General features: G+C 49.5%; 1 protein-coding gene across 6 annotated transcripts; it reads left to right on the top strand.

Annotated features, from left to right (window-relative positions):
- Positions 1–360: 360 nt before the first annotated feature.
- On the top strand, positions 361–21,180 carry THNSL2 (threonine synthase like 2). 6 transcript variants are annotated; one of them, XM_041458525.1, is made up of 11 exons: positions 361–554; positions 1,214–1,438; positions 2,214–2,408; positions 2,658–2,810; positions 3,518–3,748; positions 4,595–4,743; positions 7,401–7,526; positions 8,465–8,604; positions 8,727–8,931; positions 12,830–12,894; positions 13,105–13,427. In XM_041458525.1, exons 2-10 carry the CDS (start codon positions 1,216–1,218, stop codon positions 12,854–12,856), a joined length of 1,449 nt encoding a protein of 482 aa, XP_041314459.1. In that variant the 5' UTR covers positions 361–554; positions 1,214–1,215; the 3' UTR covers positions 12,857–12,894; positions 13,105–13,427. The 6 variants fall into 6 exon arrangements, with proteins under 6 accessions (XP_041314459.1, XP_041314468.1, XP_041314491.1 ...); XM_041458534.1 differs by having other exon boundaries at positions 1,211–1,438; XM_041458557.1 differs by lacking the exons at positions 361–554; positions 13,105–13,427 and adding an exon at positions 20,931–21,180 and having other exon boundaries at positions 795–1,438.
- The last annotated feature ends 1,435 nt before the right edge of the window (positions 21,181–22,615 follow it).

Raw genomic sequence — 22,615 nt, 5'->3', positions numbered from 1 at the left:
CAGCTCTTCCCTGTAAAGAACTAGATTTTTCTTGCACAAGCTCTCCCATGTCTCCTCTCTCCCCTGTGCCTCAGTTTCCCCGTTGATGTGCCAGGGCTGTTGGGAGGCTGAGCAGAGCTGAGTTCCAGACTGATTGTGCTTGCAAGGGATTTCTGGGGTTTCCTGACCCAAACCCTTCTTTAAGCAGCTTCAATATCAAATTTAATCAGGTGTCTCCACGTTTCACCACTCGAAGTCGGAATGTCTCCAGAGTTATACAACAGACCACAAGGTCTCCATGCCCTGTGCCTGATCACTCTCGCGTTAAAAGCTGTCTCCTAATATTTAACCAGATTTCCCCCTAGCTGCAGCTCGCACCTGCCGCCCCTTGTCCCGACTCCTGGCACCAGCAGAAGCCGCTGAGCTCCGTCTCTCCAGCATATTCCCATCCCGGGCTTGCTGCCGGCCGTCTCTGCCGGCTGCGCCGCGGCACCGGGAACACCGGCGGGTGGCACCGGGAACACCGGCGGGTGGCACCGGGAACACCGGCGGGTGGCACCGGGGACACGTTTGCCGTGAGCACAAGGGCAAAGGGTGGCCGGGCTGGAAGCGGTGGCCGCAGCTTCTTCGGGCACTTCCCTGCTGTGCTGAGGGGCGGCAGCGCTGGCGCAGGGCCTGAGGCGGGCGCAGCCGAGGGGCGCAGGGGGTCAGGGGCAGACACGGCCGGTCCCAGCAGCGCCGCCGGGATTTGCGCCAGTCCGGAGGGTTTAGCTCTGCCCTTCCTACGCTGCGTCAAATCCTGTCCTTAGTTTAACCCTTTTGAACAAATCAGCCTCCTCTGAAAACGTAGTGATCTCTTTTTTAAACTTAAAGCTCCAGCTTTTGCAAACGGCCCACAAAGGCTCATGACGTGCTTCTGCAGCGACTTCTGCGCCGTCAGGGCTTTTCCTCAGGGGGGAAGTGTCTCCCCGGGCAGGGCGGAGGGAAAGCCGGACAAGGAGGCTCCAACCTTGGCACAAATCCCAGGCAGCCTTTCCACCCTCCTGCAAAATGCCGAGTGCCCTGCACTGACCCTGGCTGCTCCAGCCTCCTGTGGGAGGAGGTGGTTTGTTCCCTGGGGAGTTCTCTCTGCCCACAGGGGAAGTTTTGGAGGGAGTTCTTTTGGGATGAGGGGCTGTTCCTGGTGTGGGGGTGCTTGGGGTCGCTGGCAGTGATTGCGGTGCCTCCTCAGCAGCCATGGAGTATGTCAGCACACGGGGAGGCACGAGGGCCGTGGACTTCGAGGGAGCCCTTTTCTCTGGCTATGCCCCCGATGGGGGCCTCTTCATGCCCCAGCACATCCCCTCGCTGCACAGGGACACCCTGCAAAGGTGGAGCAGCCTCTCCTACCCTGGGCTGGTGAAGGAGCTCTGCTCACTCTTCATTCCGGCCAAGCTGGTCCCACGGAACGCGCTCAATGGTGAGCTGAGTGGGGAGCTGCTCGTGGGGATGTGGACAAGGATTCAGGGGGTCTGCATGCTTCTGCCTGCCTTTCCCCCATCCTCTTCACAGCCCCCAAGAGAAGGAGCCTGCTGCACATTGCCTGCCCCTTTCTGTAGCCTGCTACACATTGCCTGCTCCTTTTTGTAGCCTGCTGCACATTGCCTGCCCCTTTCTGTAGCCTGTTGCACATTTCCTGCCCCTTTCTGTAGCCTGCTGCACATTGCCTGTTCCTTTCTGTAGCCTGCTCTCCTCTGTCACCTTGCTGGCACTAGTGGAAAAGGTGTTCCCTGTGTAAAAATAGGGGTTCTGGTGAAAGCAACAAGCTGATGTTGTGGCCCTGCTCACTGCCGGGGCTCCCTCTACGGCTTTCTGCTGCTTCACGCTTGCCCTGACATGTTTTTAAATGTTTTTAACACTTATGAGCTATCTTTTCCACCAGAGGGCAGCTGCAACCTCTGTCTCAACAGCACACTGGTATAAAACTCGGGTTTCCTGTATTTTATGTTTTAATATAGTTTTCTGATTGTATGACATGCCCTCTGGGATTACTTAGCACAGAATTATCAAACAGCATGAAGCTGGGCTGGTTCATTCCTAATAACCACAAATAACTTTTGGGGTATCTGTCACTGCACAGAGCCTTTGGTTGTGCAGAAAGGTGCCCAGGAGCACAAAGAGCACAGATGCAGGAAGCCACGGGTCAGAAAAACACTCCTTTCATTTAACAGGCTATTTAATAATTTTCCCTCTAGAGCTGATCGACAGGGCCTTCAGCAGATTCAGACACAAGAATGTTGTGCATATGTCCAGGCTGAAAGATGGGCTGAACATTTTGGAGCTCTGGCATGGTGTTACGTATGCATTTAAGGACCTGTCCTTGTCCTGCACTGGACAGTTTTTACAGTATTTCTTGGAGAAAAAGCAGAAGCATGTCAATATTCTGGTGGGTGAGTATGACTCCTTGGAGGTAAGGTTCTTGGGCAGGCCTTTACCTTGAGAGCCATCATCCTACAGCCCTCCCCAAAGATGCCCCAGGATAGTATTGCCTCATAATCTCCAGGCAATGCCAAAGTGGCTGCTCTGGCCAAAAACATCTCATGGAGCATCTCTGCATCTTTTTCTTAAAGTGCAGTGATTCAGGTTTGATTGACACAGCAATTTTTTGCTTTTCTTGGTGCTTTCTCACTTTGAAACAGGGACTTCAGGGGACACGGGGAGCTCGGCCATCGAGAGCGTGAGAGGGCAGAAGAACGTGGACATCTTTGTTCTGCTGCCCAAGGGGTTCTGCACCCAGATACAGGAACTTCAGATGACCACTGTCATTGAAGACAACGTCCATGTCTTTGCTGGTTGGCACTGCTGTTTGGACTGTCCACTTTATGGCTCTGCTGTGTCAAAACCTTGACCCTAAAAGTCTGAGGGGGCCACTCAGTGGGATTTGCAGCTTTAGCAGCCGCAGCCAACTGGGTCGTTGCTCTTACCATGCCCAGACATCTGGCTAACAGGAGACAACATCCTCAGTTTGACAACCAAGCAGTTTAAGGCTTCTTTTTTCTCCTGGCTGTAGATCAGAGCTGCCTCCCTGAAGGTGGTTGGTGTTTGGCTGAACTAAATTTAGCACCACTTTTTGTCACTAAAAGGATTTGGAGCCACCCCTTCCCTCTGTCCTCTTGCCTTCATGGGTGATCCACCTCCTACCACTGTGCCGTCCCCGTGGGTTGGCATCACCACTGGGTGCTTGGGCTGCTTGAGTTCCCATGGACTCCTCTGCTCAGCCTGGTCTCACCTTGGCATCTCACAAGGGGATGCAGCATTTGCCTTTCCGGCAAATTTATATTTGGTAGAAGCAAGAGCCCAGAGTGCTGTGTCTGCAGAAACCACCTGACATCCACAGGGTGCCACTCAGGCCCTGTTCACACACCCCCCAGGGCAGATGGGCACCTCCTGGCCACAGCAAACCCCAGGGCTTGAGTCCAACCCTACTTCTGAGCAGAAATACCTCGTGCCTGATGCACTGCTGCTGGCAGATCTAATCTTTCCTTTCTCCTTTTGACAGCTCATGGGAACAGCGATGAAATCGATGAGCCGATCAAGGAACTGTTTGCTGATGTCGATTTTGCTGGAAAATACAACCTGATGAGCTTGAATTCTGTCAATTGGTCCAGGATTATGGTGCAGATTGCCCACTACTTCTATGCTTACTTTCAGTGCACCCCATCCCTGGATACCACCCAGCTGCCAATGGTGGAAATTGTTGTGCCAACGGGAGGAGGAGGAAATATCACGGGTAAAGGGAAAAAGAGATGGGTTAGATAAGAGAGAGAGAATGCTCTGATCTATGGACCAAAAGCACTTTGCAGATACTGGGTATTACTATTTATTAAAACACCCACTCTCTGGTAGGATTTCTTCAGAACCACTTATATTTTATTACTCATATATGGTTATTACTCAATTTAGGTGTCACTGATGATTTGCAAGGTGCAGAAAAACCCAAACCACTCTTTGATGATGACTGTAACTATCTTGAGGATGGGCACATTAGGAGAGGACAGAATGCGTTTGATGCAGAAAAGAGGGAAAATGCTGTGGCTCTGATTTCTTAAGTGAGACATTAACAGAGGTGTGGAGTCCTGCCTGGTCCTCTCTGGTTTGCGTGGTAATGCATGGTCAGGACAACCATTCTTAATTGCATAATCTGGCCTTCTAAATGAGAGTCCTTGATTGCCTCAGTCCCAAAATAGGTGTAGAACTGTCTTATGAAAGCAGTAAAGGATTTTATATATTCACTGCTCTTCCAGGCTGCCATCAGAGAGGCAAAAGTCCAAAATCTTCATCTCTCCTGCTTGCCTGTCAGCTGCCTGAACTCTCTGTTCTCTGCCTGTCCACCAGCAAAAGTGGAGATGAGCAAGGGTCTGTGTTCAATGGCATGTGGAGCGTTGCATCCCTGGATTTTATAATCTGTGTTCTACCAAATCAGTGAAGTCAGATATCTGAGTCCACTAGGGAATATCATTTGTGCCTGCTTCTGAACTGGATGCTCAATCAATTTGTACGATGATTTCTTTGCTAAATCTTCTTCAAATGTTTCTTCATCAAGCACTCATGCATTTTTTTCACTTTTTTTCCCTAGCTGGCTGTATTGCCCAGAAAATGGGTCTGCCAATTAGACTTGTTACTGTGGTGAACAGCAATGACATCATTCATAGGACTGTTCAGCATGGAGATTTCTCACTGGCAGGGAGTGTGAAGGCTACGTTAGCATCAGCCATGGATATCCAGGTATGTAGTGAACTGGACAAAATGCAAAAATAGAAAATATTGCTGTTTTTTATTTTTTTAATCTTGTACTCTGTTCTGCCTGTCAAATTGTGCCACTCAATGATGCATTAGGAGGTGTGACTCATATTGACCATTTATGCTACAGACTGCTGAGCTGAGATAGATCAAACTCCTTCTCCCTCACTTTTCGGGGTCTGACTTTCTGATCTTCGTTGTTGAGTTCTGGGTTTCTGGGGATCATTCTGTGCAAGCTTAGCAAGACAGGGACATTTCTACAACATGTGACAACTAAAGAAGTAAAAATGCCGTCATGTCACAAGGGTTTTGTTGATGCTTCTGAAAAGCTCCACAAAGAGCAAGAGAAGAGACTAGGAAGGAGGTAGAGAAGTCCAGAAGAAATGCCTTGTTCATGGCTGCCTGCAGCTTGCTCAGAGCAAAACAAGTCCCAGCAGGCAGGGAAAGGCCTTGGAAAGTAAAGTCATGGAGGTACAGAAACCAAACACCTGGAAGCACATACCTCCCTTTTCATTCCCACCCTGGGATCCCCAGGGATTGGATCTGCTTCCAAACAAGTGATCAAAGTGGGAAACCCTTGGTGTTGTATCTCTGTGGCCTTAAGTTACCTGGATTTTCCAAAAGCTGTTCAAACACACTGGAAGGACCTAGGAGTCTGGAGGGACTGTTATGCTTTGCAGTCACCATGTCCCTTTCAGCAGGCTGTGCTCTGCAGCTTGGCTTTCCTCCTGAGCCAGGAACTTGTGGGGCTTCTCAGAGCTCCAGGAGTAACTTAGCTTCTCTCTCAGCCCATCTCCCTTCAGTAGCACTGGTCAGCAAGTGCCAGACTTTGGGATCTTGGGGGCAGAGTCAGGTGAGGGGATTTCCTGAGATTCCTGAGGAGCTAGATGAGTGAATCCCTCTGCACATTTCTCTGCTTGTCTGCATGGGGTGTCACTGTTCGCTCACATCTGAAGCATCCATGCAAATATTTCTGTAGCTAAAGAGAGCACTTGTTCTGGAGGGGAATTTAGGAGGTCTCTGTTTGGGACTTGTTTAAAGCAGGTTCACCCTTGAGGTCAGGTGGGATTGCTCAGGGCTTTGTCCGTTTGGGTATTGGAAACCTTCAAAGATGGAGAGTGCATAGCCTCCTTAGGTTGCTGCTTCTACAGACTAAGATAAGGCAGAGAAAACTTTCCTGTTACATGCTGCGTGAAGAGTTGAAGGTGAAGCAGAAAGTCTGGTGTGGATGAGCCTTGCAAGGAGCAATCCCAGGACAATCCCAGCAGACACCGTGTCTCTGCATCCAGACAGGGGCTTTTCTCTGTCCCTGAAGTCAGAAAGAGCCACAGAACTCATATCCACACTCCAAAAATTTTGTCCCCAGCATGACCTGGCCTCCAAACTGGGCCCCAACATTCTCCTGGAGACCTCTGGTGGTGTGGGACAGAAGCAAAAGCCTTAGATGGTGAGGCTGGTACTTCACCAGTACCCTGGCCCAGTTCAACTTACTGGTGTCAACATAGTGTTCTGTAATGGAAGCCATAAGGCTGGTGGGAATGGAGGGTGAAGGGAAAATGTGGGAAGAATGTGGGAAGGATGTGGGAGCAGCAGAAAGAAGGACAGGAGAAAGGGTGTCAGGAGCACAGTGTTGGAGGCACATCCAGGAGCAGGTCATGGAAGTCCAGGCACACTGACCTGTATCTTCTCAGGACAGCCTAAAACAGGGGACAGCCTAGAGCAAAGGGCAGGATACACCCAGACTAGACTGAAGATTAGAGGCTGGAGGCTCCGGGAGATGATGGTGGGAAGATGAGGAACAGAGCTGAGCCCATAAGACACCAGATAAGGACACAAAAGGCTGAGTAAGTCCTGATGACTCGACAAGGTAGGACACAATGGAGTGACAAAAGGTCACAGGTACTGTCAGCTGCTAAAAATTATGAAGTTTGTCCAAACCCAGCACTTGAGCCCAGGAGGTGAGATGAGGGCTCTGTAAATTGGTGCTCTTGTCCTGTCTGTCCCTACAAGGTGTCTCAGCCAAACCACCTGGATGAATATTTCTTGGTGCTTGTAAATGTGCAGGAATGAGACAAGGCAGAGAAGTTGGTTTGGGACCCTCCTGTATGGTCTTGCACAGAGTTCTGCTGCAGTGTTGCAATGCTGATTGCTACACAGCCATATAGGCCAGTCAGGCCCTATATGTGCCCTATAAATTCATGGAGATTATCAGGCAGCCCTGCAGCGAGCTGGGTGTCTCATTAAGTCACGCAGGAGCTGGGTGACTCACAGCAGCATCTGCAACACTGAGTAAACAGCTGGATATGTCTGGTTCTCCAATACACAGTGTGTTATTAGCCTGGGCTCCTCACAGTGATGGTACAGATGTGGTCAAGCTGTTGATTCATCAGCTATACCTTCATTTTCTGTTTTAATCTGATGGTCACTGTCAGACTGCTCTGACAGGTCAGAGGTTCAAAAGACATTGTGTTCCCAAAGACTTGTCCTGGGATGTAGGTGAGCAAAGGGAAGACAAAAAGCCCACCTGGCTTCCACCAAGAAAAACAGTGGTAGGACCTCAGCCCTAATGAGACATCAGAGAATCCACAAGGATGCCTCCCTCCACCGTTTAAATTTCCTCACCTCTTGCCTTGTTATCCCAGGAGCCTTACAATGTGGAGAGGATCCTCTGGCTGCTCTCAGGCTCTGACAGCCTCCTGATAAAAACTCTGATGGAGCAATTCAACATCTCAAAAAGGCTGAAGCTGCCAGAGGATTTGCACAGAAAGGTCAGTTCCTCATCCATACAACACTGTGCCTGTGTTTGTGTGTGTAAGGAGATTATTGCTACCAGGCATTTCCCATTCATTTTCAGAATTAAAAAATCATAGTGGAGAGTATACAACTGAAAATTTAAGCATGAGTCCGGAACAGAAGTTTTATATCAATGTGTGTGCATGGAGATACTGAAAACCCCCTTTTGTTTTTGTTTGATTTTTTTTTTTTTAAGAATGCTCTTTCTTCTTCATGAAAGTAAATTAAAAAATATCTGCAGTTATTTAGGTAACATATGTAATTGGCCAATCCTTGGCCATGCACTGAGGCATTTTACAGTGGATGCTGGCACAAATTGAGTGTTTGGGAGTGGGTCTGCTGAGTTTGGTGCAATTCAGCCTTGCTTTTACAGCAAAGGGGAGCACAGACCCAAAGCAGAAAGAGATACAAGAGAAAAACAAAGATTTGAGTTGTGAGAGGGCCAGAGGCAAAATCCTGCCTTTTCCTGTCCAATTTCCAGTGTGCTCTCCCTCACAGAGCAGCCTTTGCCCAGTGCCTGCTCCTGCTTGTGCTGCAGAAAGATATGCTAAACAATTTTATTATTAAAAACAAGAAGAGCTGTTACACTGAGGTAGATTTTACAAGTCCTTGAAAGTCCCTCAGAGCGTGGAAATAGCAGTGCAGAGGTGAGGAGCTGAGCCCTGGCTCCTGCTCACCCGTGTTCATAGCACCTGTGGATGGAAACCCCTTGCCCACACTCCATCCCTGTGGTTTATTCCAGCAGTGCCTCATCCCCAGGCTGCAGCAGCAACCCCTTTTCCTTCAGTCTCTGGGGGAACCCATCCTCCAGCCTCTCTACTTCCACCTGCTTTGCTGAGTGCCTGTAGCACGAAGCCAGCTGGGCACACATTGGGTGGTGGAGCCCTGTGTGAACTTCCCTGTTTCCCCACAGCTCTCCGAGACCCTGGGATCATGCTCAGCCTCTGACCAGGACATTGTGGGAGCCATGCGGCGCTGCTGGGAGGAGAACCAGTACCTGCTGTGCCCGCACTCTGCTGTGGCTGCTCACTACCACTACTCACAGCCACACAGGTAGGGAGAGCCATGGTCAGGAGCATTAGGGCCTGCACCATCACTATCCCCTTGCTCCTGCAGCATCTCCAGCCCCAGCTTGCTTACACCATAAACTTTCTTTGCTTGTCTTTCCTTTCCAGCATGCCCCGCTGTTGCTTGGCTCCAGCCTCTGCAGCCAAATTTCAGGATGCCCTTCTCCGAGCTGGCCTGGCTCCCCAGATCCCCCCTGAAATCTCTGCCCTGACAGCAATGGAGACCAGGTCCACTCCCCTGGAGCGGGGACAGGACTGGACACAGGTGCTCTGGGGCCGGATTGAAGCTGTGGCACAGCAGTGGGAGGCACAGGTGGGTCAGTCTGCACCCTAGGGCAGGTAGTCACACAGACCTGGCTACTGAGCACAGCTGAACAATGCCTCCCAGGGCTCCTTCTCCACTCCCAGAAAAGCCCTGTCTTATGCTGGAAGTCTCCATGCAATGATGTATTAGCAAGAATTCACTTCCCTGTGTAACTGGACTATCTTATAAGACTTTCAGTAAAGAGTTCAATTATATGACAATTTCATTTCAGTAAAGAGCAATGCAATTGTATTCCTTTTTCCTAATAAATCATAAAACCTGATTGAAACTCTGAGCAAACCTGGCTGTTCCATCATTGCTGGCTGTTACAGAAAGCTGTCATAGCACGACCCACAGCTGCCTGCCTCTTGAGCATTATCCAGTGATTCTGGCTCTGTGCTGGGATGTTCCGCCCAGCAATCCCAATAGCACCCAAGATGCTCAATAAGAAACACATACAAGAGTGGAGTGGATCCACTTTACCCATCCCTGTAATTTAAGCAGTGACAGGGATTGTTCCCAGGCATTGAGACTTGCTCTGAGATAGTTTGAAATAGCAGATGTTTTCCCTGGACACATTTATATTAAAGAGCTGTTTTCCAGTACTGTATCTCACAGCTTTTGGTCCTAGTCCTGCTTCAGACTCTTCCCAGGCAACTTCCACTGTTAACAAGTAGGAAATGGGAAATTCCCTTTATCTTCTGCCTGAAACTTCAGGTCTTTCAATGCCACGTTCTCATCATATACATATAAATACATAAATACCTTGTGTGGGAGCTGCCTCCACAAGTCATGCATCTGGCAGGAATCTCTTGTGCCTAAAAAAGGGGGAAGAAAAATAGGAATAATTATACCAGGGGGGAAAAATCCCCCTTTGCCATCAAAAAAAAAAATTCCCCCTTTGACATCAAAGGAAGTCCTGTAATGGGAGGATTAATTTGAAGGTTTAGTGGCATTTAACAGGGTAAAAGTAAATTCTGTGAAGTGATTCAGCTTGGGATGTTGCAGAATGTGCGGGAAGAGTGGGAAGCTTGGCCTGGGCTGCTAACTGCCTCGCTGGCATCCAGGCAGCCTTTTCCTTGGCTCCCTCCAGCACAGCTGGCTCTGTGCCACCTCCTTCCATCCCACCGAAACCCTGCAGGAGAGGAGGGACCTGTGCCTCCTCCAGGGTGAGGGCTGAGGCTGCCCCATCTCAATTAACAGGGATAAGGGAAACAGCTTAGCTGAGAATGATGTAAAACCCACAGCACTTGGATGTTTTTGATGCTAACAGCTCTACTTGCATGGATTGAGCAGCTGGGAGGTGGGGTCCAGGAATGATGTTTCATGAGGCCATCATTTACCCTTCTTTAAGAGCCAAACCAGCAAAATACCTCTCATTTAAGCAGCACCTTCATCCTCACCAATAACCTTTCCCCAAAGCATGGCTTTGCACTGGGGGTGGTGCAGGACATCTCTGGGGGTGGCAATAAGAAGCTTCCCAATTCCTTTTGTCCCCCATGATCAGCTTCCCCTTTCATTGATGCAGTTGTTATGCTCATTGGACCCCACTGCCCTTAACAGCTGCCTCCCCAAATCTTGCTGTTCTCAGCCAGGCTCAGTTGCAATTTAGCCCTTAATCATATCTCAAGACACCCTGGGAGAGGAGAGAGGCCTGAAATTACAACCAGGTCTGCACCCAAGTGACCGGTTGCAAACCTGGCTGGCAGTACCCCAACCCCTCACTTGGGAGCACTGTGAAGGATGGGATGAGTGGGGCTGGACTTGCAGCCTGCCAAAATCCTCGTGTGTTTTGCAAGCAGAAAGCGTGACGAATACATTCCATGCTCCCATCCCAGTGCCCTCAAGCAGTAGGATGAGTAAAGGGTCCAGCCTCATTGCAGGGTGAAAAGGAGTTTAATTCTCAGCCATCCCTGAGGGTACCCTTTATGGGGTGAGGATGCTACATCTCCCCCAGCCCAAATCAGACTTTTTTCAGGGCAGGACACTATGAAACCCTCTCTGAGATCTCTGGAGCAGAAGAACAGCAGGAAAAGCCTGTTCCATGCCTGGAGCCAAGGCAGAGGGAGCAAGACAGGCTTGCCTTGCAGGGGGCTGTGCTCCCACAAAGGGCAATGCACAGCCACGTGTGCCAGCCCGGTGCCTGGGATGTGGGAATGAGCCTGGCCCCATGGGTGTGCTTTGTCCCACCAGCTGCTCAGGGACCATGGCATCAGTGGCCACTCTCACACCAGGAGCTCCTACTCTGTCCCCAGAACTGGTGCTTGGGGCTCTGCCTGCTCATCCTTGGGTCTCTGACTGAGAGGGAAGATCAGCCTGGTTTGATAGATGGAAAATGGAGGGAGGAAAGTCACACAAAAAATGGTACCTCCTCACCCAACACTGATGGGTGGCTGCAGGCTCTGGCAACTTCACATATTCCCCGGGTTAATGGTATTGCACCTTCCAGAGCTGATCACAAATCCAGGACAGGCTTGTCAAATAATTGATCTCATATATCAACTGCTCTTGCTTTTCTCCAGCATAAATTCCCGTTTCAGGTCCCTGACCCCAAGCCTGTCTCACATGTTATCCAGGAGAGAGTGATGCCCACCAAATGGTGACCATACTCCATGGGGACACTGTATTCCCCCACTGAGGGACATGGCTGGGACATGTTCCCAACTCCTACCTCAAGGAGAAAGTAATCTATTGGGATGGAGATGCAGTGTGTTGAGATAGAGGAATAGGGCCATAGCTCAGCTGGCGTTTCTACTCAATAACTCACATGTACCAAAGCAACTTGCTGTCCTGAGCCAAACTCATTTGTAGTTGGTGTATCCAACAAGGGATTGGGGTGCCTGTCCTCATGTGCTTTGGGATGTGTTGGACTACAGTTGGGATCTACCCTCTAAGCCATCTGCCTCCGTGCCCCATGGGGACTTCATGTGCCAGCAGAGCTGTGCTGTGGTTCAACACTCCAATCATCAGGAGTGCCATTAAGAGATCTATTAGCTAAAGGAGGACATGGGATGACTGCTACTCTGCCTGAGATAAAATTGTAAGGAATATAAAATCCTGAAGGAGCTGTGGGTGAGGAGTCTCTTTCCCGTGAGCAGAGCAGTCCAGCCTTCCCCTGTGCTTTGTCACAATGTCCATCCCCATCTTCCAGCTCGTGGCTACACAATGAATTGATCTTTGGACAATTACTCCACTGCCTGGGCTGTCACGTCCTTCTACTCCATTTATGAGCTGGGAGGAGCCCACAACGTGGTGAATTATAAGCCAATGCTTTAAAACAGTGTTCTGAAGGTTTGGGAGCTGAATTATTATTTATAATGCCCTGGGGGCCCCATGTAATTTATGGACAGGTATGAAGACAAGTAGGCGCTCAGACATGGGGATGAGCCCGGTGTAAATGCTGAGATAGAAGGATAGATAGATGGATGGATGAAGATAAGCTTCTTGGCCAAGAGAGCTGGAGACTGAAAAACTGGAGATGGAGGAGGCTGCTCAGACATCTCTGCTCTCCTGGGGTGACACCTGCTATCCTACTACTCTCACTCTGAAAAATGTCATCTCAAACGTGGTGCAAATCATTTGTTTACTCTTATTTTATTTTTTTTAATTTATCCAAAGTGCAAGGAAAAAAAAGTAAAAAGGAATTGCTTTGTTGTTGCAATTTGCTGCTAGGCATTCCTATGTGTGCTAATGATAAGTATTAATTAAATAGTTTTCTGTTGTCTTTTAAATGCAGTTCTTTCAGGCTGTAATTAAAAACAGACACCCAGCCCTTTCTGTCTGCATAGGAAGAGGCAGGTAGGCCTCTGGAGCTTTGCACTTCTTTCCTTGTAACAGGAGAGAAGTGGAAAATGAGGCAAAACCAGTTTCCATTGAAAACTCACTATCCTGTGCATGTCCTTGACAGGGAAGGCAACCAGCCCAAGGAAATTAAAGGAATGTGACTTCCAAGATCTCAGCCCTGCAATCAAAGTAAGTTTATTTGCCCTTAAGATCTTTCAGCTTCCTACATTTAAAAGGCAGAGGAGATCACTTTGTTTGATCTCTGGGCTACACAGGCTGCTGAACATCCTCCTGATGCATTCACCATGCCCAGAAGAAACTTGTTGCCTTATGAACATTTTGATCTGAGTAGCTGGAGATAGGATTCCATCCCTCTCACTTGTTTCTTTCTTTCCCCAGTTTTTTTTCACTCTTGCTGTGAAAAACCAGGCTCTGCTGTAAATGCCCATCCCTGTGCTGCTCTTCTGGTCATTATTATTCTCCCAATTTAGGGTGTGCTGCTCAGGGAGACTGGAGCTCTCCCCAGCCCTGCTGCCCTCTCCCTTTCCCAGCTTCAAATAGACTAAAGCCCTCTAGAAATGCAAATAAAATGTCAGACGCTCACATGATGCAAAGCAACCACCAAATAAAGTTTCCCATTTGCCCACAACACTGAATGACACCTAAGCCCAAATTTTTTCTGTCCTTAAAGGCAACTGGGCTTCACTTCTCTAAAATGCTGCTGTTAATCAATAAATACATGGAAAGACAATGGCTGTCTGCTGTGCAGCTTATGAGAGTGGTGGGGGAAGATGCAGCTCACTCAGAGGATGCCTTGGTTAGAGATGGCCCATGAAAGAAAGGTTTCTGTGTTCAACAGCTGCAGATACTTTTTTTTTTTTTGTGAATGGAAACATTTAATTATGCATTTGAGTAATTTATAACCTGAGATGTGTATAATTTGTGTAAAAAATACGCAGAGGATATAAGACAGACACATTGCCTGTGAGGGGATCCTTGATTTGGGGCAGTGCAGCACCTTGGTCACCCAGGGTGATGTTCTTCTCCCTTGATAACTCCTCACACAGTTCATAAAACAGCTACAGCCCTTTTGGGGTCCTATCAACCCAAGGCTGGATTTGCTATGGGTTTTTCTGTCTCCCTCAGCCCTATATCTGTGTCTGTCTTGTGATTTTGATGCAGCTGGACAGGTATCCACAGGGAGCTGGGAGCACAAGAAGGAGTCTGGGACACTGCAAACTCCGTCCCTGGTGAGGGGAGCATGGGGCTGGGAGCATCTTTGGGGCTGTTGGTGGCAGCATCAACAGAAGTGGCTCAGAAGGGATTTTTTCTCAATTATTTGCATTTTAAAAATGAGAATGGGGGAGAAATGGGATGGAAAAAGCAGGGAAGAAAAGGTAAGCATTCAGAAATTTAAAAATTAATTTAAAAGGAGTTTGAATTTGTTTGAATTGAATCAAAAGATTTTTTTTTCTTTTCAGCAAACACGAGCTTCTTTTGAGCAGAAACTAAAAAAAAAAAAAAAAAAAAAAAGCCTTAAAGAAGGTGTTTTTTATCTAAGCAAAATTACTCGCTTTTAGCCCAAATGGTAAAAATTATGTTTCAGTTTTGGGAAAAAGAAGGAAATGTAGAAATTTTGCAAATTTTAGGAATATTTACAACACCATATCACCAACAAGAAGGTGTTATGGGAAGATGAAAAGCAGAACAAGAGGGCTGGAAAAGACTAGGCAGCAGCTGCCCTGTGTGGCTCTGTCCTTGCCCTGACACCCCTGAGATCACCCCGAGCACTTTAAGATCACGAGATACTGAGAACAAAGAGTTTGTGTTCTCTTTTTTGCTCTGTAGTTCCCTGCATTTTCAGGCTCCCAAAGCTGGTTCAGCACTTTTAAGGCAGGTTAGAAACCAACTCTTAAAGAAAGCAGAGCAGAAAGTCAAATATAATGTGGCTCCAGGAGGGTGATGCTTGGAGAAAAATAGTGAAACTAATGATTCCTGAAAAACAAATAAATTAAAAAGTGATGAGCACAGGTCAGTGATATTTTGTGAATTCCTCACTATTTATCTCATTGCTCTTGCCTTGGGACCCCTCAAGCAGAGCATCACAGGTATTTGCAGAACTTTTTCTCATTAAATGAATCAGCAGCATGATGCTGCAGTAAAAGAAGTGGGAAAGGGAGAAGGGGCTGTGTCTGAACATGGCTTTATTTTGGTATCTGACACAGGGAATGGAACAGGACTCACTGTGCTAAGTCCTGGACTGACATGGGAAAAGGTAGATGAAATATTTTGGTATTGAAGTTTGCAATCAGAGCTTAAACAGCAGGTTTTGAGTATGGGGTCTTTCTGCCACTGACTTGCTGTGTGACCCTGGGAAGGGTCGAGGTGAGGAGCAGGGGGACCCTCCTGCAGCTCCCCCAGCCTGGTCACTGCCACCTGGGGGACTCCCAGTGCCTGGGGACCAGGCTGCTGCCACCTCCTCACCCTGAGCTTGATGCCCTGCAGCTCCTCTTGGTCCCTACCTGCCCGGCAAAGCACCAGCACCCTGGGAACTCCTGCTTCCTTCCGCTCCTCCGGGATGCTTGTGGGGATTAGCCAAGCTATGCTCCCTAAACCCATCACATGTGTTTCAATAGTTTTAATTGTTGCCTTTAAGATAATTACAGGCTGGAGAGCGCGGACAGGAAGAGCCCTGTGGATTTGCACCGGGGCTCGGGAGCACCGTTGTGTATGGAATGGGATATCTGCCACTTGGAAGTGTTTTTCCTGCTTGGGAGAGTGGTTTGCATGCCAGAAGCAGGGAAGGCCACAGATCTCCACTTCCCATGGCTGGAACAGCTAGAACAAGGTGTCCCCCTGCCCCCCACTCTACTTGCCCTGGGGAAAGAATACTCATGCACCTGGCTCGGCAGTTACTGACCCTTGCTTATTTAAGCTGCAGCTTTTTCCTCCTTCCCACATCTGTTCAGAAGGGAATGAGGACCTGAAGTGAGCAGGATGCTGAAAATCAGGCTCAGAGTGGGGTAAGGAGCATCCAGGGCCCACCTTGCTTAGAGATGAGGAGCAGCAGCCAGCCCCAGCACTCTCCTTGGCTCTTAATGGGGTGGACCATACTTGGGTTTTTTACTGTATTATGGTTTGTCCTGGTCCCTTGCTGGCTATCCAGCCTTCATCACCGGGGAAAACACTTTCCTGATTTTAAAGGGAGCTATCTCTGCCCCTCCCGTAGCCTGGAGTAATTCAATATTGAGTGAGAGGTTTGCAGTGACTGCTTTTCCTCTGTTTGCACCTTTCTTGCAATTATTTTGTTAGAGCTTCCTGCTGGAGGGCAGGGCAGGCAGCTCTCAGGAATCAAACAACTTCTTGGAAGCTGCCTCGCCACAGAAGAGCTGGGGCAGCACTGAGGACCCCTCTTGGGGCACAGACCTTCCCCAGGGGTCACGACACAACACAGAATTTCTCCTGAGATCTTCCCCAGCCCCTTGTGTCACCACAAAACCCAGCAGGGGGTTCTTGCCTTTGTACTTGCAGTAACTTCTTATCACTGATGCTTTTTAAAACAAAAACAATATTTCATTTACATCCAAGAGCTTGCTCCAGTGCAGCCTCCTGGTTGCAGGATGGCTCATGGCTGGTGTGGATCTGGAGGATCTGGCTGGTTGCTCCCAGACATTGAAACCTGCAGTGACTGGAGGGGTGATGTGGGGCCTGGCACACCGAGGGTGGGATTTGTTTTAGCATTCAATCCATGGAAATCCATTTAACAGCACTTCCCCTAAAGTGCTGCCTTTCTTCCACCTGAACTCCTAAAATGGAAATAATCACGGCAGGGAAAAAATTTGGAACAACTCAAATATTAAAATGCAGTGAAGATGAACTGGCTCCTGGGTGGAGGGGACGGGGATGGGCCCCGTCACTGCTGCCAAGGTGAATTTTGGGGACCTGTTCAGACCTACATCTGCTGGCAGTGGATTAGAAGTCAAACCCACCTGAAATCCAGAATGAGCATCCTGAGGGGCTCCTCGAGGATGGGATATTCCCCTCCATGAGCTGCCGACTTTGCCCCAATAATCCTTCACATCCCATCCCACTTCTCCCTCTCCCTTTTTCCCTTCCCTTGCCCTGTGATGTGACGCATTGGCAGAGGAATAAAATAATCAGCTATTGCTTTATCCACCCCTGCTTCCCTCACGGGCAACTGTATTTCGGCAAATGTTTTTAATATTTGCTAATAAAAGCAGCTCCAGTAATGACATGCTCTCTCCCAAAGACAAAATTACCGGGACTGGCGTTATCTAACAAACTCGTTTTGGCACAAGCGCGTTTTCGTTCGAGCCATTTCTGCCCATTCACAGGATTATCAACCATCTCTGCAGCCAGCCCCAGCCCTCCTCTCTCATTCCTAGTTAATTGGTGTGAAATTGGAGCAAGTTCTCAGGTGATAATGTGTTTGCATTTACTGCTTCACTGAACCACCCTAGCCACTCAATCCCAGCTTCATTAAAGCTTCAATCTCAGCTTTTGCTCCTGGCTGTGAGCTTCAAACCCTATTTCCTGCGTGGCAGACATACAGCCTAACACATGTCAGGAAGACAGCTTGAGCAGAGCTGCTGGGAACAAGCACAGCTACTGCCCGGGCGCCGCTCCGGGAAAATCACGTTTGCGGTGGGAAAGATGCTTGGAGTCCCCACGATGGCTTCACGCTGTGCTGGTTGGCTCCCTGCTCTGGAAAAAGGCATCTTTTATACCCTTTAATTATACTTGATTAATGAATTAATTTTAATTTTTTTTTTTTCTGCAGCACTTTGAAGATAAAAACCCCCTCGTCTGAATTCTGTGATTAGTATTTAAAGACCCAAGTGAAATATTTGTAGGCAGAAAAACCTAACCGAGGAATGCCTGTGTTTAAGCATTCAATAGGGCCTATTCACAGGATAGATTCCAGGGTTATTATTAGCAATAAGGTTATCTTTGGCATAATCTTTTTATGCACAACATGCTATTGGATTCCACCCTCCCTTTTCAGTCAGGCCCTGGGGCAGAAGGTAGACAAACCAGAGCTGGTTCAAGCCTTGCAAGTGTTTTTCATGCAAGTGGAGCTGAAGCCTGGCAAAGTCTGCCGTGGTTATATTTAGGACAAACCATAAGGTTTTTTTTTGGTGCAAGATGCACGGCCCAGAATGCTTCTGCACGGAGGGAGAAGTGTGCTGCCCCTGGGGTATCTCCAGCCCTGCCAGCACACGCTGTAGGGGACCTGCTGCACACTGGGGACAGCTGTGACACCCTGTGGGGGGTGACCTTTCAGTCGGAATGGAGAGGGATGGGTTAGGCTGGTCCTGTGCCCGCAGGTCATGGAGGCAGCTCCGAGCATCCCCCGGCCATGCGAGATTTCACAGGTCCGGACACAGCTCTGGGCTTGGACAGGTCTGGACACAGCCGGGAGAGAAGCCCTGCCAGCCACACCACCGGGTGAATCTCTTTTGGGGAGCTGGAATGGCTCTCTGCTGGGATGGATGTGCCCCGGGGGTCCCACCTGCCCCCAGACCCAGCCGGGAGGGCTGACACGAGTGGGGCTGCAGGTCCACAGCTTGATCTGGGCAGGAAAAGAGAGAGCAGCTGTCACCTGCCTGCCTCTTAATGGTGGTATTTCTAGCTCTCATAAAGCTAAATGTAGGAGGTGGGGTTTTGTAGTTGTTGGTGGTGCTTTTTGGTGCTTTGTTGTATTTTTTTTTTTTTTTAATGGGTGGTGGGTGTGATTTTTCAAACGCGTTCCCTTTGGCACGTCTGTGCCAGCAGCGTCGGTGAGAGCCCCAGGATGCCTCTGCTGGAGCCCGGGAACACCTTCCTTTGAAATTTGCCCTCTGTCTCCCCAAACCCACCACTGAGCACCGGGGGTGGGAGAAGGTGAGGCCACCTTTGGTCCTTTACCCTGAACAGCTCAGCTGCTGCGCAGGGTCCCCAAGTCACCCCAAAACCAGCCTCAAAAATTGATCAGGGCTGCTCCTCCATGGCCATACTCCCCAGCCTGGATGCAGGCAGAGCCAAAACACATAGAGGCACATTAAAGGATGGCTGGTGTGGCTTTGAAACAGAGCGGCAATCCCCTGTAGCCTAGTTTTTAGAGAAAGTATTTTGTAGCTGGTTTTTCTCTTTGTGACTAAACATGGTTATTAAGGCCCCAAGTGCATCATTAAACCTGTTATTAAAAGTAAACACGCTAAGGAGAATATACTGCTGTGTAGCAAGCTCATCCAGGGCACTGGACCCTCTGGAAAAGCCATTAACATTTGTATTTAAAGTGAACATAGTTAAGAACATATTGGACTAATTCAGGGCCTTAGAGCTATTAAAATGACTGCCATTAAAAATAAATATGTTAGGCAGAATATGTTGCATAATTGAAATTATTACAGTGTTTACTCTGTTTTTTATGCTGGCCTCTAGTTTAAGAGGTTATTTGTATGTATATAAAATATATATGTGCTTTTTATATTTATAACTACACGGTAATATGTCTAACTGTATATATTTGGTTATCTATTGTCTTAAAATGATTCTGTAGGATAAATTTGACTTCCTTGTTGCAGGATGAGACAGAGTCCTAGTGGGATGAAGTCTTGATTAAAACCATGGGGGAAAAATAATAAATAAGTCTTGGCTATACGTAAGTGTTGTGGCCGCAGTCCAGTGGCTGTTGAGTTCAGTGGGAATCTTTCCTTGACTTTGCCATGCTGGGTCAGACCTCAGGAATGTGTCTCTTGCTTTGATGGTTTTGCCATTGGTAGGTCAGCTTGGAAAATCAGCAAATCAGCAGCTTTACTTTCCACGGGCCATTCCCAGGCTGAGCTCCACCAGGTTCTCACTTCAGCCTGGTCCCCTGCAGCTCACCTGTCCCTGGGGAGGTGGCAGGGTGGGACCATCTCCCTGTCACAGGGTTCTTCCCGCCTGGCGCCTCGTGTCTCGCTGTGTGGGAAAAGGCGCTCCCAGGGAAGAGTTTCTCCCAGCAGTTTTGGACATGAGCAGTGACCTTTGCCTTGCCAGTGCCTGAGACAAGTGACATCTCTTGTCCTGGTGTAACATAGACCCAATCCATATAACATATATAAATGTATCATAGAGCCAGAGAATAGTCCAGGTTGGAAAGGACCTTTCAAGGTCATCTGGCTGAAACTCTCCTGCATCTTCAGCTAGACCAGGGTGCTCAGACTCTGCCCAACCTGACCTGAATATTTACATGGATGGGACATCCACTACCTCTCTGGGCAGCCTGTGCCAGTGCCTCACCACTCTCCGTGTAAAAGAAATCTCTTCCTTATATCTGGTCTGGAACTTAAGCAGGGGCCATCATGCTAAATGCATGCAGTTACCTCCCAGGGACCTGTATGGGAGCTGAGGCTTTTGTGATTTTGGGAGGGTTCATGAAAAAAAAAAAAATCTGAGCTCTCACCATACCAGCCAAGGGCTGTTTTCCAGTAATTCCTCTGGGAGTCCCAGTAACTCCAGCACCCCAAAGAATCACAGGTGGTAGGACCACAGGTTAGGGTGGAGGAAGCTGTACTAAGGAATTGCATGGGATGGGGGATGTCCCTTGAAGAGCAGCCTCTTGGAGGGGTTTCACTGCGTTCATTAATTGCTGTGAAGGGGTTAATTAAACCCTGCTGGGTGGCTGTGACCAGCACCTTCCCCTCCAGCTCTTCTCCCAGGAGTTCTTGGGGTCTGCATTCCCAGTAACCACGGGACCACCCTGGATGTCTGGGGGGGTCTCAGGTGCCCGCACACCCCAGGGCTCACCTGCGTGGATGCCCCTCCAGCACGGCCCCGTGCGGGTGTTTCTCAGGCTGGCACGACCCCAAAGGCCGATCACGGGGGGAGATAAGCACCCCTGGCTTTCGAGGAACGGAATGGGAATGTCAGCAGATGGCACTATTTCTTCTGCCATAGGAGCTGCTGGTTCCCCCCGGCTCTGAGCCGTGCCGGGAGCAGGGGAAGCTCCAGGCTCAGGGCAAAGCGCTTCCAGAGCCCCACCAGCCGTGGGCTCGCACGGGATGCGCCTGTGGGGAGCAGGGCAGGGAGCTCACAGGGTCCCCAGGCAGACCTGTCCTGCTGGAGGTTGCCTTCCCATCGGGGTCGGTGCCCGACTGTGACTCAGAGATCACCAGCACAAACCTCAGGCCACGCTGCCAAACCACTGCGCTGCTTTGTTTTGTATCGGCTCTTTTTTTTAGGGTTGAAAATCGGTGTTTGTTGCTGACTCTCCAGATGGAAAGGGAGGAGAAGAGAGTTTTGGTGCCCCTCCCTGCTCCCCTTCACCTGCATCCCACTCCAGGTGATACTGCTGTGACCAATGTCCCCAGATGCTGCCAGCTGGAGAGATACCTACAGCCAGGGGTCTCAGTCGGACGAGTCCCAACGGGGATCTCACCACCTGGATCGGCCCGATAAGCTTCTTATATCAGCTGAAAACCCCCTCACCCAGCTCTGCCCCGGCACTCCGGGGGCCGCAGGACCCTGGGGCTGCTCTCTTCTGCCCCATCCTTGCTTTGCCCAGCACCAGGGCTGCTCCTGTGGCTGTACCTGTGCTGCAGCAGTGGCTGCCAGGGGCAGTGGGGGGACATTTTCCACCTCACTGAATTAAACTTCATCTCCGAGAGGTGCTACCCAGCGCAACTGAATATTTGAATAATAAAACGAAACCGTGCTGGTGGGAGTACAGCTGCTATTACACTTATTAGTTAATTGTGGCGGTGTTTCAGAGCCCTAGGCATGCACCTGGACCCCTCGTGCTAGGTGCTGTACAAACAGGACGGAGGAGAAGACTTTGGCGTTTAAAGGCACTGAGTCATTCCTTCGCCCTCTCATCTGAAACCTCAGCTTTGTGTAAAACCTTTAGGATTTTGTTTAATGGGCGCAGCTAATGGTGAGGTAATCAGGGAGCCTTTCGACACAAAACCCAGCGATCAGTGGGTTGGATGCCTTTTGATCTCTCTGCGGAGCAAAGGCATTGAGAGGAGAAGCTGCGCGGTGGGGTACCGGGAGATGCTCTGCGAGTGGGCGGCAGAGACCGGCCCGGGGCAGCATCTCCCACACTAAGCCCCTTGTGTTAGGATCCAGCTGGGGACCATCACCCTCATGCCACGTCCTGGTGCACACTGGCACATCTCTGACACTGCTTAGATGTCACCCAAGAGGAGATGGGGACCACTAGGGGTGACTGTCCCTTCCTGCCTCCTGCAGAAAGGAGATACCTGTACAAGACTTCTGCTTGCAGAACATGGATTTTGACTTATGGTCTCTGAAGGCACCCAAACTGAGCAGTGGGTGCAAACCATGCCCTTCCCAGGCTCCTGGATTTCCTGCTTTTGTTTGGCCATCTCTCCAGCTTTGCTTCCCAGAGGAAACCATGGGAAGAGGAGAAGGTCCCCAGCAAGTTTCTGCAGCAGAAGGGTGGCTGATGGGTGCTCACAGAAGGGGTGGATTGTCTCCTCTGCGTGGTTACCTGGAGAGCCCAGGGTGTCCTTCCTGTGGCTGTGTGAACAGTGCACCGCCAGGATGGAGCAGAAGTCCTCTAGACTGCTCCTCTCCTGGGCTGACTCCACCAAATCCTTTGGTGTGTGGCAACATCTGGCTGGGGCTTGGGCCGGGGCGATGGTCTGAGTGGCAGAGGCCCCAAGGTGAACCCGTGGAGCTGTACTCATGGGTACATTCTTTCACTCTGATCTTGGCCTGGCAAGCTGGTACAAGCTACACCTGCAGGACTCCTTTCCCTTTCTGCTCGTGTGAGTGAGGTCTAACTCTGGAGATCCACCTCAGGGTGGTGCTGCTCCTCTCCCATCACCTGGCACCTTGGCACATTGTATGGGTGCATGGGTCAGCTTTGTAGCCCCCCAAGATCCCAGCCTTGTAGTTTTTC

This window comes from Pyrgilauda ruficollis, unplaced genomic scaffold (assembly GCF_017590135.1).
Source record: "Pyrgilauda ruficollis isolate IOZ18807 unplaced genomic scaffold, ASM1759013v1 scaffold1, whole genome shotgun sequence".
NCBI classification, from domain to species: Eukaryota; Metazoa; Chordata; class Aves; order Passeriformes; family Passeridae; genus Pyrgilauda; species Pyrgilauda ruficollis.
Note: the sequence above shows the minus strand (reverse complement) of the source record. Positions and strands in the feature narration are given on the sequence as shown.